Source organism: Erpetoichthys calabaricus, chromosome 11, assembly GCF_900747795.2.
Source record: "Erpetoichthys calabaricus chromosome 11, fErpCal1.3, whole genome shotgun sequence".
Taxonomy (NCBI): domain Eukaryota; kingdom Metazoa; phylum Chordata; class Cladistia; order Polypteriformes; family Polypteridae; genus Erpetoichthys; species Erpetoichthys calabaricus.
In genome coordinates this window covers 127,871,001-127,890,310 of record NC_041404.2, presented here as the reverse complement: position 1 = coordinate 127,890,310, position 19,310 = coordinate 127,871,001, and the positions used below count along the sequence as shown (strand labels likewise).

The 19,310-nt window shown below is 41.4% G+C and overlaps 1 protein-coding gene across 4 annotated transcripts in view; it reads left to right on the top strand.

The window, feature by feature from the left end:
- Positions 1-19,310, top strand: part of si:dkeyp-72e1.9 (syntaxin-binding protein 4) — a 219,045-nt gene that overhangs the window by 101,933 nt on the left and 97,802 nt on the right. For 3 of the 4 annotated variants that reach the window (XM_051933611.1, XM_028813887.2, XM_051933612.1), the window contains exons 4-6: positions 10,270-10,339; positions 13,189-13,263; positions 19,063-19,148. In XM_051933611.1, coding sequence (XP_051789571.1) covers positions 10,270-10,339; positions 13,189-13,263; positions 19,063-19,148 — 231 coding nt within the window. Of the gene's footprint in view, positions 1-10,269; positions 10,351-13,188; positions 13,264-19,062; positions 19,149-19,310 lie in introns of those variants that run through there. The other variant, XM_051933614.1, reaches the window with a different exon arrangement.

The following is a 19,310-nucleotide window of genomic DNA, read 5'->3' as shown; positions in this document are numbered from 1 at the left end:
GACAAAAAATATGTTCCAGTTATGACCATTACGCTTTGAATTTCGAAATGAAACCTGCCTAACTTTTGTAAGTAAGCTGTAAGGAATGAGCCTGCCAAATTTCAGCCTTCCACCTACACGGGAAGTTGGAGAATTAGTGATGAGTGAGTCAGTCAGTCAGTGAGTGAGTGAGTGAGTCAGTGAGGGCTTTGCCTTTTATTAGTATAGATATATATATATATATATATATATAAAAGACAGCAACACTTATAACAATGACAACACAATTACATTGACAATCATGTTACGTTATTTTTAAAATGTTTCCTTTTTTTTTCATAACCTCTTTAACACACTACTTCTCTGCTGCGAAGCGCGGGTATTTTGCTAGTATATATATATATACATACATATACACACATACATGCAGTTTCAATAACATAGAAATCAATATAAACATTAACATCATTATCATATGAGAATATGAAGTAATATATAAGAAGCACATTTCATATAAATATAAATTATTAAAACAGTAAAATCTTCTTCTGTAATTTGCTACCGTGGCAATTTGTGTGTCTGTCCAGGATTTTAAATCACCTGTAGCTCGCAAACCGTTTCACCTATTGACTTGAAATCTGGTACACATATAGTACGTCACGTCTACTATCCGCTTTATGGGTGATGATTGTATTACTCTTTTTATCTTTATTTTATTTTATTGTAGAATCAACTCCTATCTGCGCACACCAGGGCGGCCGTGGGCGGATGCGTATGGTGTATTCACTCCATGTTATCGTGCATTGCGCTGTCACTGGTATTTTGATAAAAGAATTTGAACAACATATAAGAAGCGTATAAATTATTAAACAGTAAAACATTAACATTTAAGAAGTAAAGTTACATTAAGTACTACTGCAGTGCCTTCGGGTATACCTCATTTTTTTGTTTGCCCATTACATGCTTAAATGTATACATTTTTTGGTGTACCTACCCGAGAACACGCGACATATAACCGAGCGTGGGAGAAGCATGGATTTTAAACACGCGTTGAGTTCATCTGCTGGTCTCCCTTGTGGAATAACTGGTAATGTTTGACTAAAATCTACAGCGAGTAAAACGACATTACCTCCTATTTTTTTTTTTACGATCTCTGAGATTTTGCTTTTTTCGGTTCAAGGCTTCATAAGCTCTTTTATGTTGTATGGTGTACTTATCTCAAACCATCATCTTTGAATGTTGCAAGACTTTCGCCTTGTATGTAGATCGGGGTAATTACATTCATTGCATTCCTAGTCTGAATCACAATCTGATTGTATGGGTGGTTACCTAGCACTGTAGGGTTGCCACCCGTCCTTTAAAATACGGAATCGTGCCGCATTTGAGAATGAAATTGTGCGTCCCGTTTTGAATCAATACGGGACGGGATTTGTCCCGTATTTTTTTTATCATTTTTTTTAAAGCAGCGTCTCATGCAAATCATCCCACACGCATTTTATGAAGATGCCTCCTTTCCTACTTTTGATTGGGTAATACTTGATGTCATCGTTAGTTTGATTGGTCTTTTTAACTGTCCAGTGAGGAGGGCGGGTCTTTTAAGTAGAGTCTGCAAACTGTTGGCACTGAGATGTGGCACCCGCTGCAGTATGCGTTCCTTATTTTTTTGTATTAAAAGTGGTAACCCTACATGGCAGGTAACACTTATGTTTGGTCATGAAGTCGTCTAAAATCCGCCACGTGCCCTCTTTTAATTGCGAGAAGCAGATATATATAGCCAAATTCTCCCAGTTCGTTGCGGCGAAGTACTGCTTTTAATTTTTTAATAAGAAAAGAAAACCTTTTTAAACGGATCGAAAATATACCAATAACAATTTGTTAAGGATCTGTTTTTTTTCTGAACCTCGCTTTTCACAGCTGTCGCGCTACGGCGTGTGTTTCGTTTATTTGACAGTATGTAGATCGTGGTAATTACATTCATGGCATTCGTTTTCTGAATCACAATCTGACTGTATGGGTGGTTACCTGCCAGGTAACGCTTGTGGTTGGTCAGGAAGTCGCCTTACATCCGCCACGTGCCCTCTTTCTGTTTCCAGAAGCTGATCATAGAATGGTTTTAATAGTTTACTTTCAAATAATGCAAAGAGTATGCGACATGTGTTTCTCCCTAATTCTGGGCTCATCAGGCATACACACTCACTGCATCCCCTCTCGTGAATCGAATCTCTATCGTCAGCGCCAGAGTTGAAGCCCCTAACGTTGCGGTCAGCAAGTCGGCTAACATCCGCCATGTGCCGCCTTTCAGTTGCGAGAAGCAGATCATAGAATGGTTGAAACTGTTGCCCCTAACGTTGCGCCACGGCGTGTGGTTCATTTATACCTCGTGTCTTCTCATTAAACTTTTATCTCGCCAATATGTTATTGCAATCCGCACCGGGAGCGTTTCTATAAACTTAACTTAAACTTACGTTTTACACCGTGCTTTGTTTCCCTTATGAACATGCTTGTATGCTTCACTCGCTCCCTTCTCAATTGTTTAATGAATTTTTTGCTCTTCGCTGTTTGCGGCTCTTCCTTCATTTCCCCCTACTTCGTTCTTTTATTTTGCGAATATGTTATTGCAATCCTTAACGGGAGCGTTTCAATAAACTGATTGAAAATAGTTTTGCATTTACCTTTTTAGTAAAAGGCGAGCTTTTAAGCCTGAGAAATCACCCCGTAAATGCACACGTTTAATTGCACATGTGTTAATATGTATGGTTACACAGTATTAAAAGACAGTGAACAACATCAGTTACCTTTGTTCCCGCGTTTGATAAAAGGCGAGCTTTTAAGCCTGAGAAATCACCCCGTAAATGCACACTTTTAATTGCACATGTGTTAATATGTATGCTTACACAGTATTAAAAGACAGTCAAAAATTAACGTCATTTACCTTCGTTCCCGCGTTTGACTCGTTCTGTAAATCTCTTCCTTGTTTTTAGTTCACGTGATTACGTAGGAGGCGTGATGACGCGATACGTGACTCCGCCTCCTCCATTACAGTATATGGACAAAAAATATGTTCCAGTTATGACCATTATGCGTAGAATTTCGAAATGAAACCTGCCTAACTTTTGTAAGTAAGCTGTAAGGAATGAGCCTGCCAAATTTCAGCCTTCCACCTACACGGGAAGTTCGAGAATTAGTGATGAGTGAGTCAGTCAGTCAGTCAGTCAATCAGTCAGTCAGTCAGTCAGTCAGTGAGTCAGTGAGGGCTTTGCCTTTTATTAATATGTATACATATATATATATATATATATATATATATATATATAATATATATATATATATGGAAGAGAAGGTCTGTGATACGGTTTGCATATTTGCAGTTGGAGATCCACAAAGGGAGAAAAAACGAATCACGTATCATAAAATAGTTTTATTCCTGAGCTTTCAACCCCTATCAGGAGTCTTCATCAGAGGATAATGCTTAGACTTACAAGAATCAAAGGCAATATATAGCAACACATTCAGTATTGGGGGGGTGGTGGCGGTGACTAAGTCAGTATGATCGTGGGGGGGGGGGGGGGGGTGTATCGTTTAATTAATGTGCATATGTCCTTCTTAAGTTGCCATATGCTGGGTTTATGTCCAAGTGTCTGTTGATGGCATTTTCATCTGATAGCCAAGACTCGGCCAACTCTCTGGCGCTTTTTGTACTGGCCTTAAATTTTACTTTTACGTTGTCCCAGTTGAATTTGTGTCCTGTCGATTTAGTATGTGCATATATCAAAGATAGTTTTGCAAGACGAGCAAAAATTTTTAACAAATTTTCACTTGATATACGAGTGAGGTCTTGCAGTACGAGTAGTTTGTCTGCTGAGCGTCATGTGATCACAACTGAGCTGATGGTTCTTCTCTCTCTCTCACTGCGGGATTGTGGGCAATCGTCTCCTATTCTCCGTCTGAGTTGGCGTGCCTCACTCATATAGTCAACATCCGTACGAGCGTATAGTGTTTACTACAGCATTAGCATTGTGACTGTGTGCGCGCGCTCGTGTGTGTGTGTGTGTATGTGTGCTCGCGCACGCTCGTGTGTGTGTGTGCTGGCGTGCGCGTGTGTGCTGTGACGTGCGAGTCCCCGTCTTGCACCCTAAAACAAGAAGCCGAGTCTCAGTACTTTAGCAACACAAGCTTTATTCAGCTTGATACAACAACAGCACGGTTATTTATACACAGACACAGCAGTCAGGCAGGGCCCTGCACATTTATAATGTTCCTTGTTCCTTGTATCACCCACTGACGGCAGGCGCTTATAGCATGTCCGCAATCTTTTCGGATTCGCTTTTACGGAGAACTGCTACAGCGCTGGGAGACTGTGATTGCTTTGGGACGCTCTTCAGCATGTCATCCCGTTGGGTGCAATCCCACAAGAGTTTAGAAACTCTCTCACACCAGCCATGATTCTTTTCAAAGGTAAAGTACAAGTTAATTTGTTTTATGTATTTTTACTTTATATTTTGTATTAATCATTTTTATATGAATATTTTTGGGTTGTGGAACAAATCATCTGAGTTTCCATTATTTCTTATGGGGAAATTCACTTTGATGTACGAGTGCTTTGGACTACGAGCACGTTTCCGGAACGAATTATGCTCGCAAACCGAGGTTCCACTATATATATATATATGTATGTGCAGCCCTCAGTATATATACACTTAATCATATTAGTCTAACACCAAGTCAATTAAGCTTCAGCGTTGTCCATCTGTCCAATTAGAAAGCATAATCAATTGTGAATCAACTTCACATGCTTTGGTGCAAATGAAAGTGACATCAAGTACACTGGAGAGGCAACAGCAAAACAACCACTAATTCACAGATGACAGCATGTTCACATTGAGCACATGTGACAGATGTGGAAGTGTTTGGATATGCCGTGGTGAACGTTAAACACCCTACAGCATCATCCAACATGACCAGTTTGCCGCTGGGTCAGTAATAGTCGGGGGAGGTATAATCTTGGAGGATCGTACAGATCTCCACATGCTAGGCAACATAGTGGGTAGGCAATTCCTGAATGACAAAGGCATTGGTGCCATTGACTAGCCTGCATGTTCCCCAGACCAGAACCCAATTGAGAACCTCTGCGACATTATGTATCGGTGCATCCAATACTGTCAAATAGCACCACAGTCTGTCTAGGAGCTCGCTGATGCCGTGATCTAGGTCTGGGAGAAGATCTCCCAGGAAATCATACATTACCTCATCAGGAGCATGCCCAGAGGTTGTTGGGAGTGCATACAGGCACACAGAGGCCATACACACTACTGAGTCACATTATGAGTTGCCCTGATGAAATTCCATCCATCCATCCATCCTCTTCCACTTATCCGAGGTCGGGTCGCGGGGGCAGCAGCTTGAGCAGAGATGCCCAGACTTCCCTCTCCCCGGCCACTTCTTCTAGCTCTTCCGGGAGAATCCCGAGGCATTCCCAGGCCAGCCGGGAGACATAGTCCCTCCAGCGTGTCCTGGGTCTTCCCCGGGGCCTCCTCCTGGTTGGACGTGCCCGGAACACCTCACCAGGGAGGCGTCCAGGAGGCATCCTGATCAGATGCCTGAGCCACCTCATCTGACTCCTCTCGATGCGGAGGAGCAGCGGCCCTACTCTGAGCCCCTCCCGGATGACTGAGCTTCTCACCCTATCTTTAAGGGAGAGCCCAGACACCCTGCGGAGAAAACTCATTTCAGCCGCTTGTATTCGCGATCTCGTTCTTTCGGTCACTACCCATAGCTCATGACCATAGGTGAGGGTAGGAACATAGATCGACTGGTAAATTGAGAGCTTTGCCTTACGGCTCAGCTCCTTTTTCACCACGACAGACCAATGCAGAGCCCGCATCACTGTGGATGCCGCACCGATCCGCCTGTTGATCTCACGCTCCATTCTTCCCTCACTCGTGAACAAGACCCCGAGATACTTGAACTCCTCCACTTGATCTCAGGATCTCGCTCCCAACCCTGAGAGGGCACTCCACCCTTTTCCGGCTGAGGACCCTGGTCTCGGATTTGGAGGTGCTGATTCCCATCCAAGCCGCTTCACACTCAGCTGCGAACCGATCCAGAGAGAGCTGAAGATCACGGCCTGATAAAGCAAACAGGACAACATCATCTGCAAAAAGCAGTGACCCAATCCTGAGTCCACCAAGCTGGACCCCCTCAACACCCTGGCTGCGCCTAGAAATTCTGTCCATAAAGTTATGAACAGAATCGGTGACAAAGGGCAGCCCTGGCGTAGTCCAACTCTCACTGGAAACGGGTTCGACTTACTGCCGGCAATGCGGACCAAGCTCTGACACCGATCGTACAGGGACCGAACAGCTCTTATCAGGGGTTCCGGTATCCCATACTCTCGGAGTACCCCCCACAGGATTCCCCGAAGGACACGGTCGAACGCCTTTTCCAAGTCCACAAAACACATGTAGACTGGTTGGGCGAACTCCCATGCACCCTCCAGGACCCTGCTAAGGGTGTAGAGCTGGTCCACTGTTCCACGACCAGGACGAAAACCACACTGAATCCGAGGTTCGACTATCCGACAGACCCTCCTCTCCAGAACCCCCGAATAGACTTTTCCAGGGAGGCTGAGGAGTGTGATCCCTCTGTAGTTGGAACACACCCTCCGGTCCCCCTTCTTAAAGAGGGGGACCACCACCCCGGTCTGCCAATCCAGAGGCACTGTCCCTGATGTCCATGCGATGTTGCAGAGACGTGTCAACGAAGACAGCCCTACAACATCCAGAGCTTTGAGGAACTCCGAGCGTATCTCATCCACCCCCGGGGCCCTGCCACCAAGGAGTTTTTTGACCACCTAGGTGACCTCAGTCCCAGAGATGTGGGAGCCCACCTCCAAGTCCCCAGGCTCTGCTTCCTCATTGGAAGGCATGTTAGTGGGATTGAGGAGGTCTTCAAAGTACTCCCCCCACCGACCCACAACGTCCCGAGTCGAGGTCAGCAGCACACCATCCCCACCATACACAGTGTTGACACTGCACTGCTTCCCCCTCCTGAGACGCCGGACGGTGGACCAGAATCTCCTCGAAGCCGTCCGAAAGTCGTTTTCCATGGCCTCTCCAAACTCCTCCCATGCCCGAGTTTTTGCCTCAGCAACCACCGAAGCTGCATTCTGCTTGGCCTGCCGGTACCTATTAGCTGCCTCCAGAGTCCCACAGGACAAAAGGGACCGGTAGGACTCCTTCTTCAGCTTGACGGCATCCCTCACCGCTGGTGTCCACCAACGGGTTCAGGGATTGCCGCCACGACAGGCACCAACTACCATACGGCCTCAGCTCCGGTCAGCCGCCTCAACAATAGAGGCACGGAACATGGCCCATTCGGACTCAATGTCCCCCACCTCCCTCGGGACATGGTCGAAGTTCTGCCGGAGGTGGGAGTTGAAGCTACTTCTGACAGGGGGCTCTGCCAGACGTTCCCAGCAGACCCTCACAACACGTTTGGGCCTACCAGGCCTGACCGGCATCCTCCCCCACCATCTGAGCCAACTCACCACCAGGTGGTGATCAGTTGACAGCTCAGCCCCTCTCTTCACCCGAGTGTCCAAGACATGTGGCCGCAGGTCCGACAACACGACCACAAAGTCGATCATCGAACTGAGGCCTAGGGTGTCCTGGTGCCAAGTGCACATATGAACACCCCTATGCTTGAACATGGTGTTTGTTATGGACAATCCGTGACGAGCACAAAAGTCCAATAACAAAACACCACTCGGGTTCAGATCGGGGGGGCCATTCCTCCCAATCACGCCCTTCCAGGTCTCACTGTCATTGCCCACGTGAGCATTGAAGTCTCCCAGCAGTACAAGGAAGTCCCCAGAAGGTATGCCCTCTAGCACCCCCTCCAGGGACTCCAAAAAGGGTGGGTACTCTGAACTGCTGTTTGGTGCATACGCACAAACAACAGTTAGGACCCGTCCACCCACCCGAAGGCGGAGGGAGGCTACCCTCTTGTGCACCGGGGTAAACCCCAATGTACAGGCTCCAAGTCGGGGGGCAATAAGTATGCCCACACCAGCTCGGCGCCTCTCACCGGGGGCAACTCCAGAGTGGTAGAGAGTCCAGTCCCTCTCAAGGAGATTGGTTCCAGAGTCCAAGCTGTGCATCGAGGTGAGCCCGATTATATCTAGCCGGAACTTCTCAACCTCGCGCACAAGCTCAGGCTCCTTCCCCTTCAGAGAGGTGACATTCCACGTCCCAAGAGCTAGCTTCTGTAGCTGAGGATCGGACCGCCAAGGTCCCCGCCTTCGGCCACCACCCAATTCACACTGCACCCGACCTCCTTGGCCCCTCCCATATGTGGTGAGCCCATGGGAAGGGGGACCCACGTTGCCTCTTCGGGCTGTGCCCGGCCGAGCCCCATGGGTACAAGCCCGGCCACCAGGCGCTCGCCATCGAGCCCCACCTCCAGGCCTGGCTCCAGAGTGGGGCCCCGGTGACCCGCGTCTGGGCGAGGGAAAACGCCGTCCAAATTTTTTATTCGTCATAGGAGGTTATATTGAACCGCTCTTTGTCTCATCCCTCACCTAGGACCAGTTTGCCTTGGGTGGCCCTACCATGGGCATAAAGCCCCCGGACAACAGAGCTCCTAGGATCATTGGGACACGCAAACCCCTCCACCACGGTAAGGTGGCAGTTCGAGGAGGGGCTGATGAAATTCACACAAGTTTAATCAGCCTGCGATTTCAATTTTTAACTTTGATTTTCGGTGTGATGTTGAATCCAGCCCTCAATGGACCGTTGCTACATCATTTTGTTCTCAACAAATCATACATCTCTAAAGATTTTCCACTTGAGTATTTCGTTTGTCAAAATCCAATGTGTGATTTAAGTATGCACTTAATATTTGATCAGTTTATATATAGACATCCTCAAACTTTTGATCTTCTTTTTTTACGTGACAAGTCTGTTCTCTCTTTTTGTTTCCTAATTACAAATTATATACAGTATACAGTAAAGAGAGAGCAGCATGGTGGTACAATGGTTAGTTCTGTTACCTCACACTTCAGCATATAATGGGGCCGTTCCTCCTCTAATAAACAATAGAAAAATTATTAAGACTACTTTCCCTTATACAGCTTTCAAACCTTAAAATTGAAGGTTATTCAGTACCAAAAGAAATAATCCAATAATATTTGTAAACGTTAACTTAATGGCAGTTAGTCAATCACTTTTAATGAAAAATTTATTTTATCTTTTTATCTTGAGAAAGTGAAGAGTCTTGTGACTCGAGGCCCTTTGGTGAAACATATTTTCATTATAGGATGTGTGACAGCAGGAGTATCAAGATTTTACTATCCCCTCACTAAAAATTTAAACTGTTGAGATATTTATCAGCAGCTTACTGGAGTTGTGCCAAACCAACATGGAAAACTGCATAAATACTCACACGTACATATTTGATGTATGGAATTCATTCAGTTTGTCTTTGGTAACTTTGTTGGTTTTATTACACAGTACTGTAGAACATTTCCTTTTTTATCATTAAGATTAACATCTCATATACAGATATTTTATATTTACAAAAAATGTGTTAAGCTGTATAGCAACACATTTTTGCAAATAATCAGTGCTCTGCAGTGTTGTACAAAAATCAATTGAATTGATTCAGAAAGTAGTCAATATTGTATAGGCAAAACCACTTATAGCAGGACGCCTAATGGCAGGGACCTGCTTTATACTGTAGACCAAAGGGAGAGGGAGAAAGCAGGCCACTAAAAGACAATGAAATTTTACAAATATCACTAAAGGGAAAATACTAAAGATTTACAAGAGATCTTCACTAGAGATTTGAAAATAGTTTGATTGGTTTACACAGGATGGCAGCTATCATTCAGCTTTTTATGAAACTTAGAAGAAATCTGTAGCATTGTGAAGACATACATCTATCATTGATCAGTTTAACAGTGATCCATTAAAAAGTATTGCTCTATTTAAATTAGTTCCTGGATCAGTGTTATTTTCTCAGCTTAGAAATCAGTTTATTAATAGATGTTGCCTGACCGTGACTAAAGTGGTGGCTTGATGCTTTGACTCAACAGGGCTTTAATGGTAAAATACCCAGAGTTAATGTTCTTACGCTAATACTGCATTGTTATTCTTTCTGATTGAAAGTCTGTATGTGTCAACATGGCCTAAAGTAAACGAATTAGATGTGTAGGATGCACTCCTTATTAAATAATTTTTTTTGAGGTAGAGATATTTTATTTTATATCTTTATAATGTTTTTTTTCTTTAGGACATCTTCAGCCAGGTGATCAGATCTTAGAAGTAAATGGAGAAAGCTTGATTGGAGTTACAAGTGACAGGTACGTGACAGGTACAGATTTTCACCATCTCCCATAATACCTAATTTCTTTTACACATAATAGTTGTAATAAACTATCTGTGTAAAATAACAGTAAAAGTGCAGTTTGCTTGTAAAGGTCAACGTTTCTTCAGGTAGCAGGGTAAAGGTATATGCTAGCATTCTCATTCAATAAAAAATAAATAAATTAAGCGGTAATTACCTCATGTACCCAGTGAGGATTTGCCATTCTGGACAAATGTTTTTAGCTAAAACAAAATGAATCTGTTTACACCTACATTAACATGTGTCACAATTACCGGGTGCAAACACGATGGATCACACAGTCCACATTTATACTTAACATGACAAGAAGTGCAAATGCATTTTCTATTGATGTGCTATGTCCACGTCAGCGGGAAAGACACAAAACTATTGTTTAGTGTGGAGATGTTAGTTGGATAAACTGTGGAAGAATGGCCAGCTCTAACACCTCTGCATCCCTAAAATAAGAATGCAGTGGCAACAGCAGCAGCAGCATCTTGGTGAAGTCAACTTACCATCTTTACTCCTTTGGCATCATATTAAAAAACTAAAGTTCTTTAAGCCAGTGTGGCATGTCACCTCTTTTCTTTTTTCTTGTAGGCAAATTCCTATAGTCTTATCTGTTATAGCAGATAAATAGGAAAATATATCAATATTGGTTTTTGCCAGTTTATGGAATTATTGTACAGTGCAGTACAACCTCAACTTAAACAAATTTAATTAAAACAAATTAAACTTTATGCACTTACAAAAACTATTGATTAGTTGAACTAAACAATAAGGAAAATAATGCAAACATAAATATTATTGTGGTGCACATGGGCCCAGTACTTCTCTTATATGGTGGAGACTCAGCATGTCTCATTCATTGTGGTGTGCAATCGTTCAAAAACGTACTCTTCCTCTATCTCATTCACTGCAAAACAGGCTTCTATAGTCTTACTGTGTGTCAAAGGGAGAAATGTGCCTCCCATACAGTGTACCTGTTCCTGCACTATTTTTTTGCCTCACTCTCTCTTTACTATGTTACTGTGTTTACTGTGTTATGAAATGTGATTTGAGAACCTCTACTATAGTCTTCTGTGAGGAGCCTGAGTCTTAACCATGTGCTCAGGTTTGGTCCTGCAGGGCTACAGGTTTTTCATCTAGTTGCTTAATTAGAAGTTATTACTTTTATTTAATTGTATTGCTTGTTAGTATTTTTATTCTGCTTCATTGGGTCATTCGTCTATTAATTTTTTCATTCCTAACAATAGCAACATCTACTTCTATCGCACATTTTCATACAAGTGCTTTACAGAAAATTAAAGAAAAAGTTGCAAAAAAAAAGGAAAACAACAAATTATAAATAAATAAGTATATAAATAATTTAACTAAATTCCAAATATAGTAAACAAGAATTAATAAATGTATACTTAAATAATACAGATATGCAAGTAGTATAATCCCTAATTAGAGATTGGACTCTCATGATTATAACAATAAGTTTGTTGCTAAGGTCGGATGACTAGGGAGAACAGAAAAAACTTAAAAAACTCCAGCTGGCAAGATGTTGAAGAAAAAAAATCTGTAGGGGTTGCAAGTCCAAAAGACTATGCAGTTCCCAGTGGGCATTCTACCTGACATGCGCTTAAGTAGTTCCTAATGATTTTAAACTCCATTCTAGAAGATTTGATGTAGTGGGTCTCATCAACAGTTGGAACATCACAGATGGCAGCACAGTACTTTGATCAGTGGACAGAAAACTATAAAAGACAGCAGAGAAAAGTTATAGTTATTGATAGGATATCAACCTTGTGATTTCTAGGATAAAGAATTCTCAGTCCTTCTCTTTTTCCCTTCCATTTCTTTCTAAATATTAAAATAGATATTTTATGATAAACACACCCAGGTGTAAATGGGACCAAGTTAGATCATGAATTGCCAGTTTGGTTGTCATTTGCATCTCATTCTTAAATGTAAGTTGGCTAAGAAATAAAGAAGCAGTTTAAAAAGTTGAATGCAACTGTGAAGACTAAAAGAAGCAAGGGTTGTACATCTTAAAAAATGAGTTAAATAGAAAGAAGTACAAAAATGTTGCTTCTGTTAAAAAGGAAAAAAACTGGAACAAAATCCTGCAGCATTGTGGCCCTCCAGGTTCTGAATTTGAACATCCCTCGGTCACAATATTATGGTACACATTTATATTGTGTTTGATGTTATTGATGTACATCTGTATTTTAAGTTTTTGATGTATATGCATATATGCATACTGCACATAATAATGTGTGTAAACAAAAGCAAGTTTTCTGAATTGGCAGGAATGACGTAAGGTACATTACACCATACGTGATTTTCTGTTATATTCGATGCTTAAGAGAGTATCCTCACATATGAGGTTGTACTGTACAGTATTCATTTTTTTAGTGTTGATTTGTTATTAATATATATTTATAACATTATTATTACTGCGGTTTGTTTACTGCCTTGCGCCCTGTGTTGGCTGGGATTGGCTCCAGAAGACCCCTGTGACCCTGTAGTTAGGATATAGCGGGTTGGACAATGGATGGATGGACATTATTATTATTCTCAAATTCTTTACGTAGGATAACATGATCACTTTACAAAATGTTCCATTTTTTTATATTTAGATATTTTTTGGCTGCGGTGGGCTGGCACCCTGCCCGGGGTTTGTTTCCTGCCTTGCGCCCTTTGTTGGCTTGGTTTGGCTCCAGCAGACCCCTGTGACCCTGTAGATAGCATATAGCAGGTTGGATAATGGATGGATGGTTGGATATTTTTTGCCTTTTGTATTAATAGAAAGTGTTTTCTTTTTCCTGTTTGTAGAGCTGTCGATATTCTTCGTTCGGCTTCTGCTACTAATCATATGCGCCTTCTTGTAGCAAGAGATGAAGAGGCAAGGTGAGTGTACATCTTTTCTTATGTCTTCTGTGTTATGTCTTATGTATTCTTAGATAAACAGATATCTTCTATGTGACTAGCCATAAAAAGTATGTACTATATATCAGTGTGAGTAGCATCTGATCTATTCTTTACATACTACATGCATTCTTGTATAAATACAGTAATAGAGATAGGCACACTGCTATATTTATACAAAAAAGTGATCAATTTATTAGTTACACCAACCTAGAACCAATCTGAGCCCACATTATTTCTCAGAAAAGCTTGGTGTCAGCTGGGCTTAGCTTAAGAGATGCAGGGAAGCCAACTCATGTTGAATATACAGTAGTGTATCCAGTAATCAATGTGAATTCCCTGAAGGTGAATCTATACTGTGGATGACTAATAATTAAAGAAACTGTTGTACTAAGATGAAGTCGGTTCCATATTCATCACATACCTTTTTTAGTCCTGTGGCAGCTAGCATTATCTTGCTAAAATGGAGTATTTGTTAATGGATACACGTGTGCCATGAAGGTAGTTCAAGCACTTTATTGTCATTGTGTAACACAACGAAATTACTTTTTGTGACAGCCCCAAGGTGCATTTAAAGAAAAGTCAAGTAATTCCAATATGTCGTATACAGTGTTAAGTGATCAAGTAACCAGAGCAAATTATTATTGCTCAAAGTACAGCAGCATAAATTGTTATTACACCTGTTAATGAATAGTACATTACATATTATATATTGTATTACATTAGTATATTGCACATTATCAATATAGCTTATTGCACATGTTCAATTAAAAGTGATCTCAGACTGAAGAGATTCAGAGTTCAGAACGTTTATGGCAGATGGGAAAAAGCTATTTTTTAGTCTGTTTGTGCATACACGGATTGACCAAAAGCGTCTGCCTGATGGGAGGAGCTCAAACAAAGAAAATACATCTATTTGGACATAATGCTGAGACAGCCGTTGGCATTCAAACATTTACTTGTGTCAATGGATCCAGTGTGTACCACACACAGAATACCACAATAAATGATTAAACCGTTAAATACATTAAAGTAGGTTGTTTTTTTTTTAATGTGGTTCTCTTTCAGAGTGTTGTGTCAGTTGGTACATTTCCAATGTGTGCACTCTCTCTGGAATAAAATAGACCCTTGTTCATACTGTATGTCTCTGTTCTTCCATAATGGGAGAGAATAACTTATAAATCACATTTCAGTCACTCAGCTGTGACTTCTTTTCACATCAATTGAATGGGATAGCTTTCAACTTATATATGAATTGAATATATATACAACACGGAAGAAATACAGCTGCTTGAAATTTACCACTGATATTCAACTCGATCTCACCATATTTATGAACATTTCTATCTTCCTGTAAGGGCCATGAACTGCAGGTGTTGGTTGCTTTTTCTTTGGTTGTACATCACCTGTTTTTATTCATCATTTTTTTTAAATGGTAACTCTGTCAAAATAGAATAGTGATGAGATCTGAAATTTGATAGAAGGGTAATTTATCCCTGGGAGCGTTTGTGTAATTCTTCTATTGGTACTTAATACTCTGATTCCACCACTTGTCAGTACTCGCTGTGGTATTTTTCCAAAATACTGCAGAAACAGAAGAACCCGTTATAAAATCAGGTTGCCATTGTCTAAACAGTGGCCTGGAGCATTCATTCAGAGGACAGGGTCTAGAACAGTTGTGTTCCTGAACAAATCCCTAACTTATATGCAGTAATGTACATATGTACATATACATTCCTGAATGAGGTATGTGATACCAACAATTACGCTATTAATGAGATCTTATCATAATGAACTCCTTATTAAGCCTTCATATTTTGTCAAGTCATGACACTCAGATTTAACCAGCACCGTTTTTTCATGCATAAAACAAAATGTCTAGGATAGGTGAAAACTAGAAAAAGCCCTATAATGTACCCTATCCTTTCACAACTTTCTTGTTAACTGTTTTCTTCTTTTCTTTATGCTCATGCTTGATTCACACTTCATGTGGTGGCCATGTTTGAGTGGGTGATCAGGAGAGCAGCAAAGAAAGCATCCATAAGGCATGAATACTTATGATTTGTGCACTGTTGATTGTGAACCATGAAATTCTTGAACAAATGTAGCAAGTGACTCTTTAAAAAAGCATCATGGATCTACTCAGGATTTGCACCCCTCTGCTCTCCTCCTAAATCTATGGCTGCACTTAGCCTGTAAACTATTAATGGGTTTTGCTAAACTGCTAATTTTCAGTTAAACTTGAGACTAACTGTAGTACTAAATTACTTGTGACATGCTTTTAAATGTAATACTCTTTTGTTTATTAACTTTTCATTTCCATGCTAATCAATAAATATCTTTTATGATTTTTTTGTAAGTGGCATTGAATTAAGGCATCTACTATACCTAAAAGGTAAACTGTAGGTTAGCAAAAGCAATCTGTAATCCAAAAATCATAGTCCTTTTAAGATATGTCCATAACCAAAAAAACAGAGTGAAAAGTAACTTAAATAAAGATATTCACAAGAGAATCAAAAAAAGAAACTTTTAACAAATGCTGAAGTGATGGACTTTAACCTTTTAGCCCAATATAAAGGCTTAGAGTGGTCACTCAGCTGCAAAATCAGGAGTGGCCATCCCACCTTGTTAGGTTTTATTTTATGTGTACATTGCACATATTTTAAAGTAAAACATTTAATATAAAATAATAATTGATGTAAAATATTCAGGTCAGATCAGGTTGGGAAACATGCACCAATGTTCCCTCTAAGGAGCGCATATAGTGAGCAAAAAACATTGTTTATGAGCGACATTTTGTTTAAGCCAAAAATTTATGAGCACCAACTCCGACGGTCGGAGTGAGCGATTGTGTGATAAGTACGAGCGACGCCGTCGGAATGAGCAATCGTGCGGGAAGTATGAGCGACGCTATGAATTCGTGTGAGCGATCGCTCATGCGCTCAGCTTAGAGGGAACATTGACATGCACTAGTACAGCATGTTGCTGCACCCACCACACAACAAAACAGCTCGGGATCGTGGTTGGCAACCCCCCAGGCAGACACACGGTTCAGTTCCAACCCCCGGAAATGACCCTCTGTCAGCTGCAGCCAGGTGTTACGTGGGTGTCACCTGGGCCTATGGCAACCACTCGAGTCCCCAACAATGAGGATCATGTGAGCCGGATCACCTTCTGGGAATCGCTTCACATGGCCGTAGTTCCATAAGTTATGCACCCTCACAATCCAGGTAATGTGCCTCATTTGGGACTTCCGTGAGCAACCACTCATTCAACACAAAGTCAAATTAGCGGTACCCAAGGATTCTCCGAAGAGATACAGTACCAAAAGAGTCCAATTTTTGTCTCAGGTCACGGGATAGCATCCAGGACTCTAAAGACTTTGACCTTCGTCCTGTTGGAAATATGTGGTCTCCCACATCAGCAGTCGTACCCAAGTCTGTAAGTTGCTCACACAAACTGTGTGCAAATTCATTAGAAACAGCCTAATCTTGGAGTCTGGCCAGGTCCAGCCTCATTCTCCTAGTTGGTGGTAGCCTACTGGACCTAAGCTGGATCTTCAGAGTACCAACAACAAGTCTGTGGTCAGAATTCACAAACTCATTACGAAATAGTGCCTCGCAGTAAGGAGACCTGGGTTCGCTTCCCGGGTCCTCCCTATGTGGAGTTTGCATGTTCTCCCCGTGTCTGCATGGGTTTCCTCCGGGTGCTCCGGTTTCCTCCCACAGTCCAAAGACATGCAGGTTAGGTCGATTGGTGATTCTAAATTGGCCCTAGTGTGTGCTTGGTGTGTGGGTGTGTGTGTGTTTGTGTGTCCTGCGGTGGGTTGGCGCCCTGCCCGGGATTGATTCCTGCCTTGTGCCCTGTGTTGGCTGGGATTGGCTCCAGCAGACCCCCGTGACCCTGTGTTCGGATTCAGCGGGTTGGCAAATGGATGGATGGATGGATTACGAAATAGACATAAAAAAGAACACAAAAACATAATTAACAAGATTTTGTAAAACATAATATTGTGAAAACAAAACAGATTAATTGAAAGAAAATCACCCTTGAGCCAGGGATCAAACCCTATGTATTTCATAAGAGTTGCCTGGCACCAATGAGAGAACAATATAAAGTAGAAACAACAAGAAGTAAAAACCACATATGTTACCATAATGATGAAAAACAATTAAAACATTTATAACAGACACAAAAGAAAGCACAACAATAATCAACAACACATTTCTAACACTCTGTTTTACTGTGTGTTTAATATAGATTTTGTGTTCATGTATGCAAATGTTGTATGGTTTAGCATGTTAATGTTAATGCTGTACAGTTGTATGTGTGATGTACTCTACATAAATAAGTTGAAAAAAGGAATTGATTCTGTATGTACATTGTGATTTTTCCCAGAATTTTTTCTGCATAAAATGTTGCTCTGTGCCACAGGTAGAATGAGACCCACAGAACTTGTGCTTTTCTGTTTTGAGCAAGAAATAAGTATTTGCTTCCATCTGGCTGCTTTACTTGAAACAAGGAGTGGCACAAGGTTATAATAACGCTTCCCCTCCTTTGAAAAGGAAAAGACTAGTACTGAAATTCAGATATTAATTTAACATAGAATATAGAAATATTAAATATAATATTTAACATATTAACACAATATATCCATCCATCCATTTTCCAACCCACTGAATCCGAACACAGGGTCCTGCTGGAGCCAATCCTAGCCAACACAGGGCAGGAACCAATCCCGGGCAGGGTGCCAACCCACTGCAGGACACACACAAACACACCCACAACCCAGGCACACACTAGGGCCAATTTAGAATCACCAATCCATCTAACCGGCATGTCTTTGGACTGTGAGAGGAAACTGGAGCGCCCAGAGGAAACCCACGCAGAGAACATGCAAACTCCACACAGGGAGGACCCGAGAAGCGAACCCAGGTCCCCAGGTCTCCCAACTGCGAGGCAGCAGTGCTACCCACTGCGCCACCCTAACCCAATACAGAATACTAAAAATACAACACACAGAATAAGCACAAAGTCATAAGTTAGCATTTATTGAGAATCAACTAATGTGACTTATTTTTAATCTAAGACGTATGAATTATTCACTCTCCTCTGCACAGGTCACAAGAAAATATTCACATACATGTCTCCTTCTTTTTTAACTTTTATTTCTTTGAGTCTCTTGCAACTAAGCAGTTGTAGTCAAAATTATGAAAACATGAGAGGTAAAATAAACAAGAGTTCCTTTAATTCGACTGATCGAAACTGTCCATTTTGTGCTCTGGACACTGGTAAGGGCCTATATTTAGACACCAGAAAGTAGATGCTTGAGGTACAAAATGACCAATTTGCTTGTTGTTACTCATGTACTTCATTTATATTTGTTGGAAGCTGCATATGCTTTATTGCTGACCTCTTCATCATATCACAGTTTTTCTGTCATTAAAGCCTGATACAGAGGCACATTTATTAATACGTAGTTAGAAGTTAGGATGTCATCAAGATGGTCTTCTACTGGAGAAGCCTTTAGTGTCCCCTTTGAGTTTAAAAAAAAAGATGTATGTCTTGTCTAGGGTGTCTGTATATCAGGTGATAGCAAAAGCACTAGTTTTCTGATTTAATACATTTATTATAGTGTACAAATTGACCTATTATTGCTTTTGTTGATTTTTAGCTTCTTCTTGTTCATTATGGCAATCTTCTTCAAATCGTGCAATATTAGCTTATTATATGTTATTTGTTAACATCTCTTTTTGTGTTATGATTTATTTTTCTTAATAGGAGAGAGTTTGCTGAATTGCTAGAGAAATATGGCTCAAGTGGCAGTGCTGGCTCTTCACGGAACTCCCCAATTCAGCAAAGTGGAAGTAAGTAATCTTCCTTTCCAATTTCATTCTTTGCACACCAGCCTTTTATGTGGAACAAAATGCCAAGGAACAAGGTCTCTTCTTCGTCGGTTACAGTCCATTACTATAATGTATTGTACAGTTGACAAGAGCACATTCAGTATAATGTGAAGAGGTTTTATT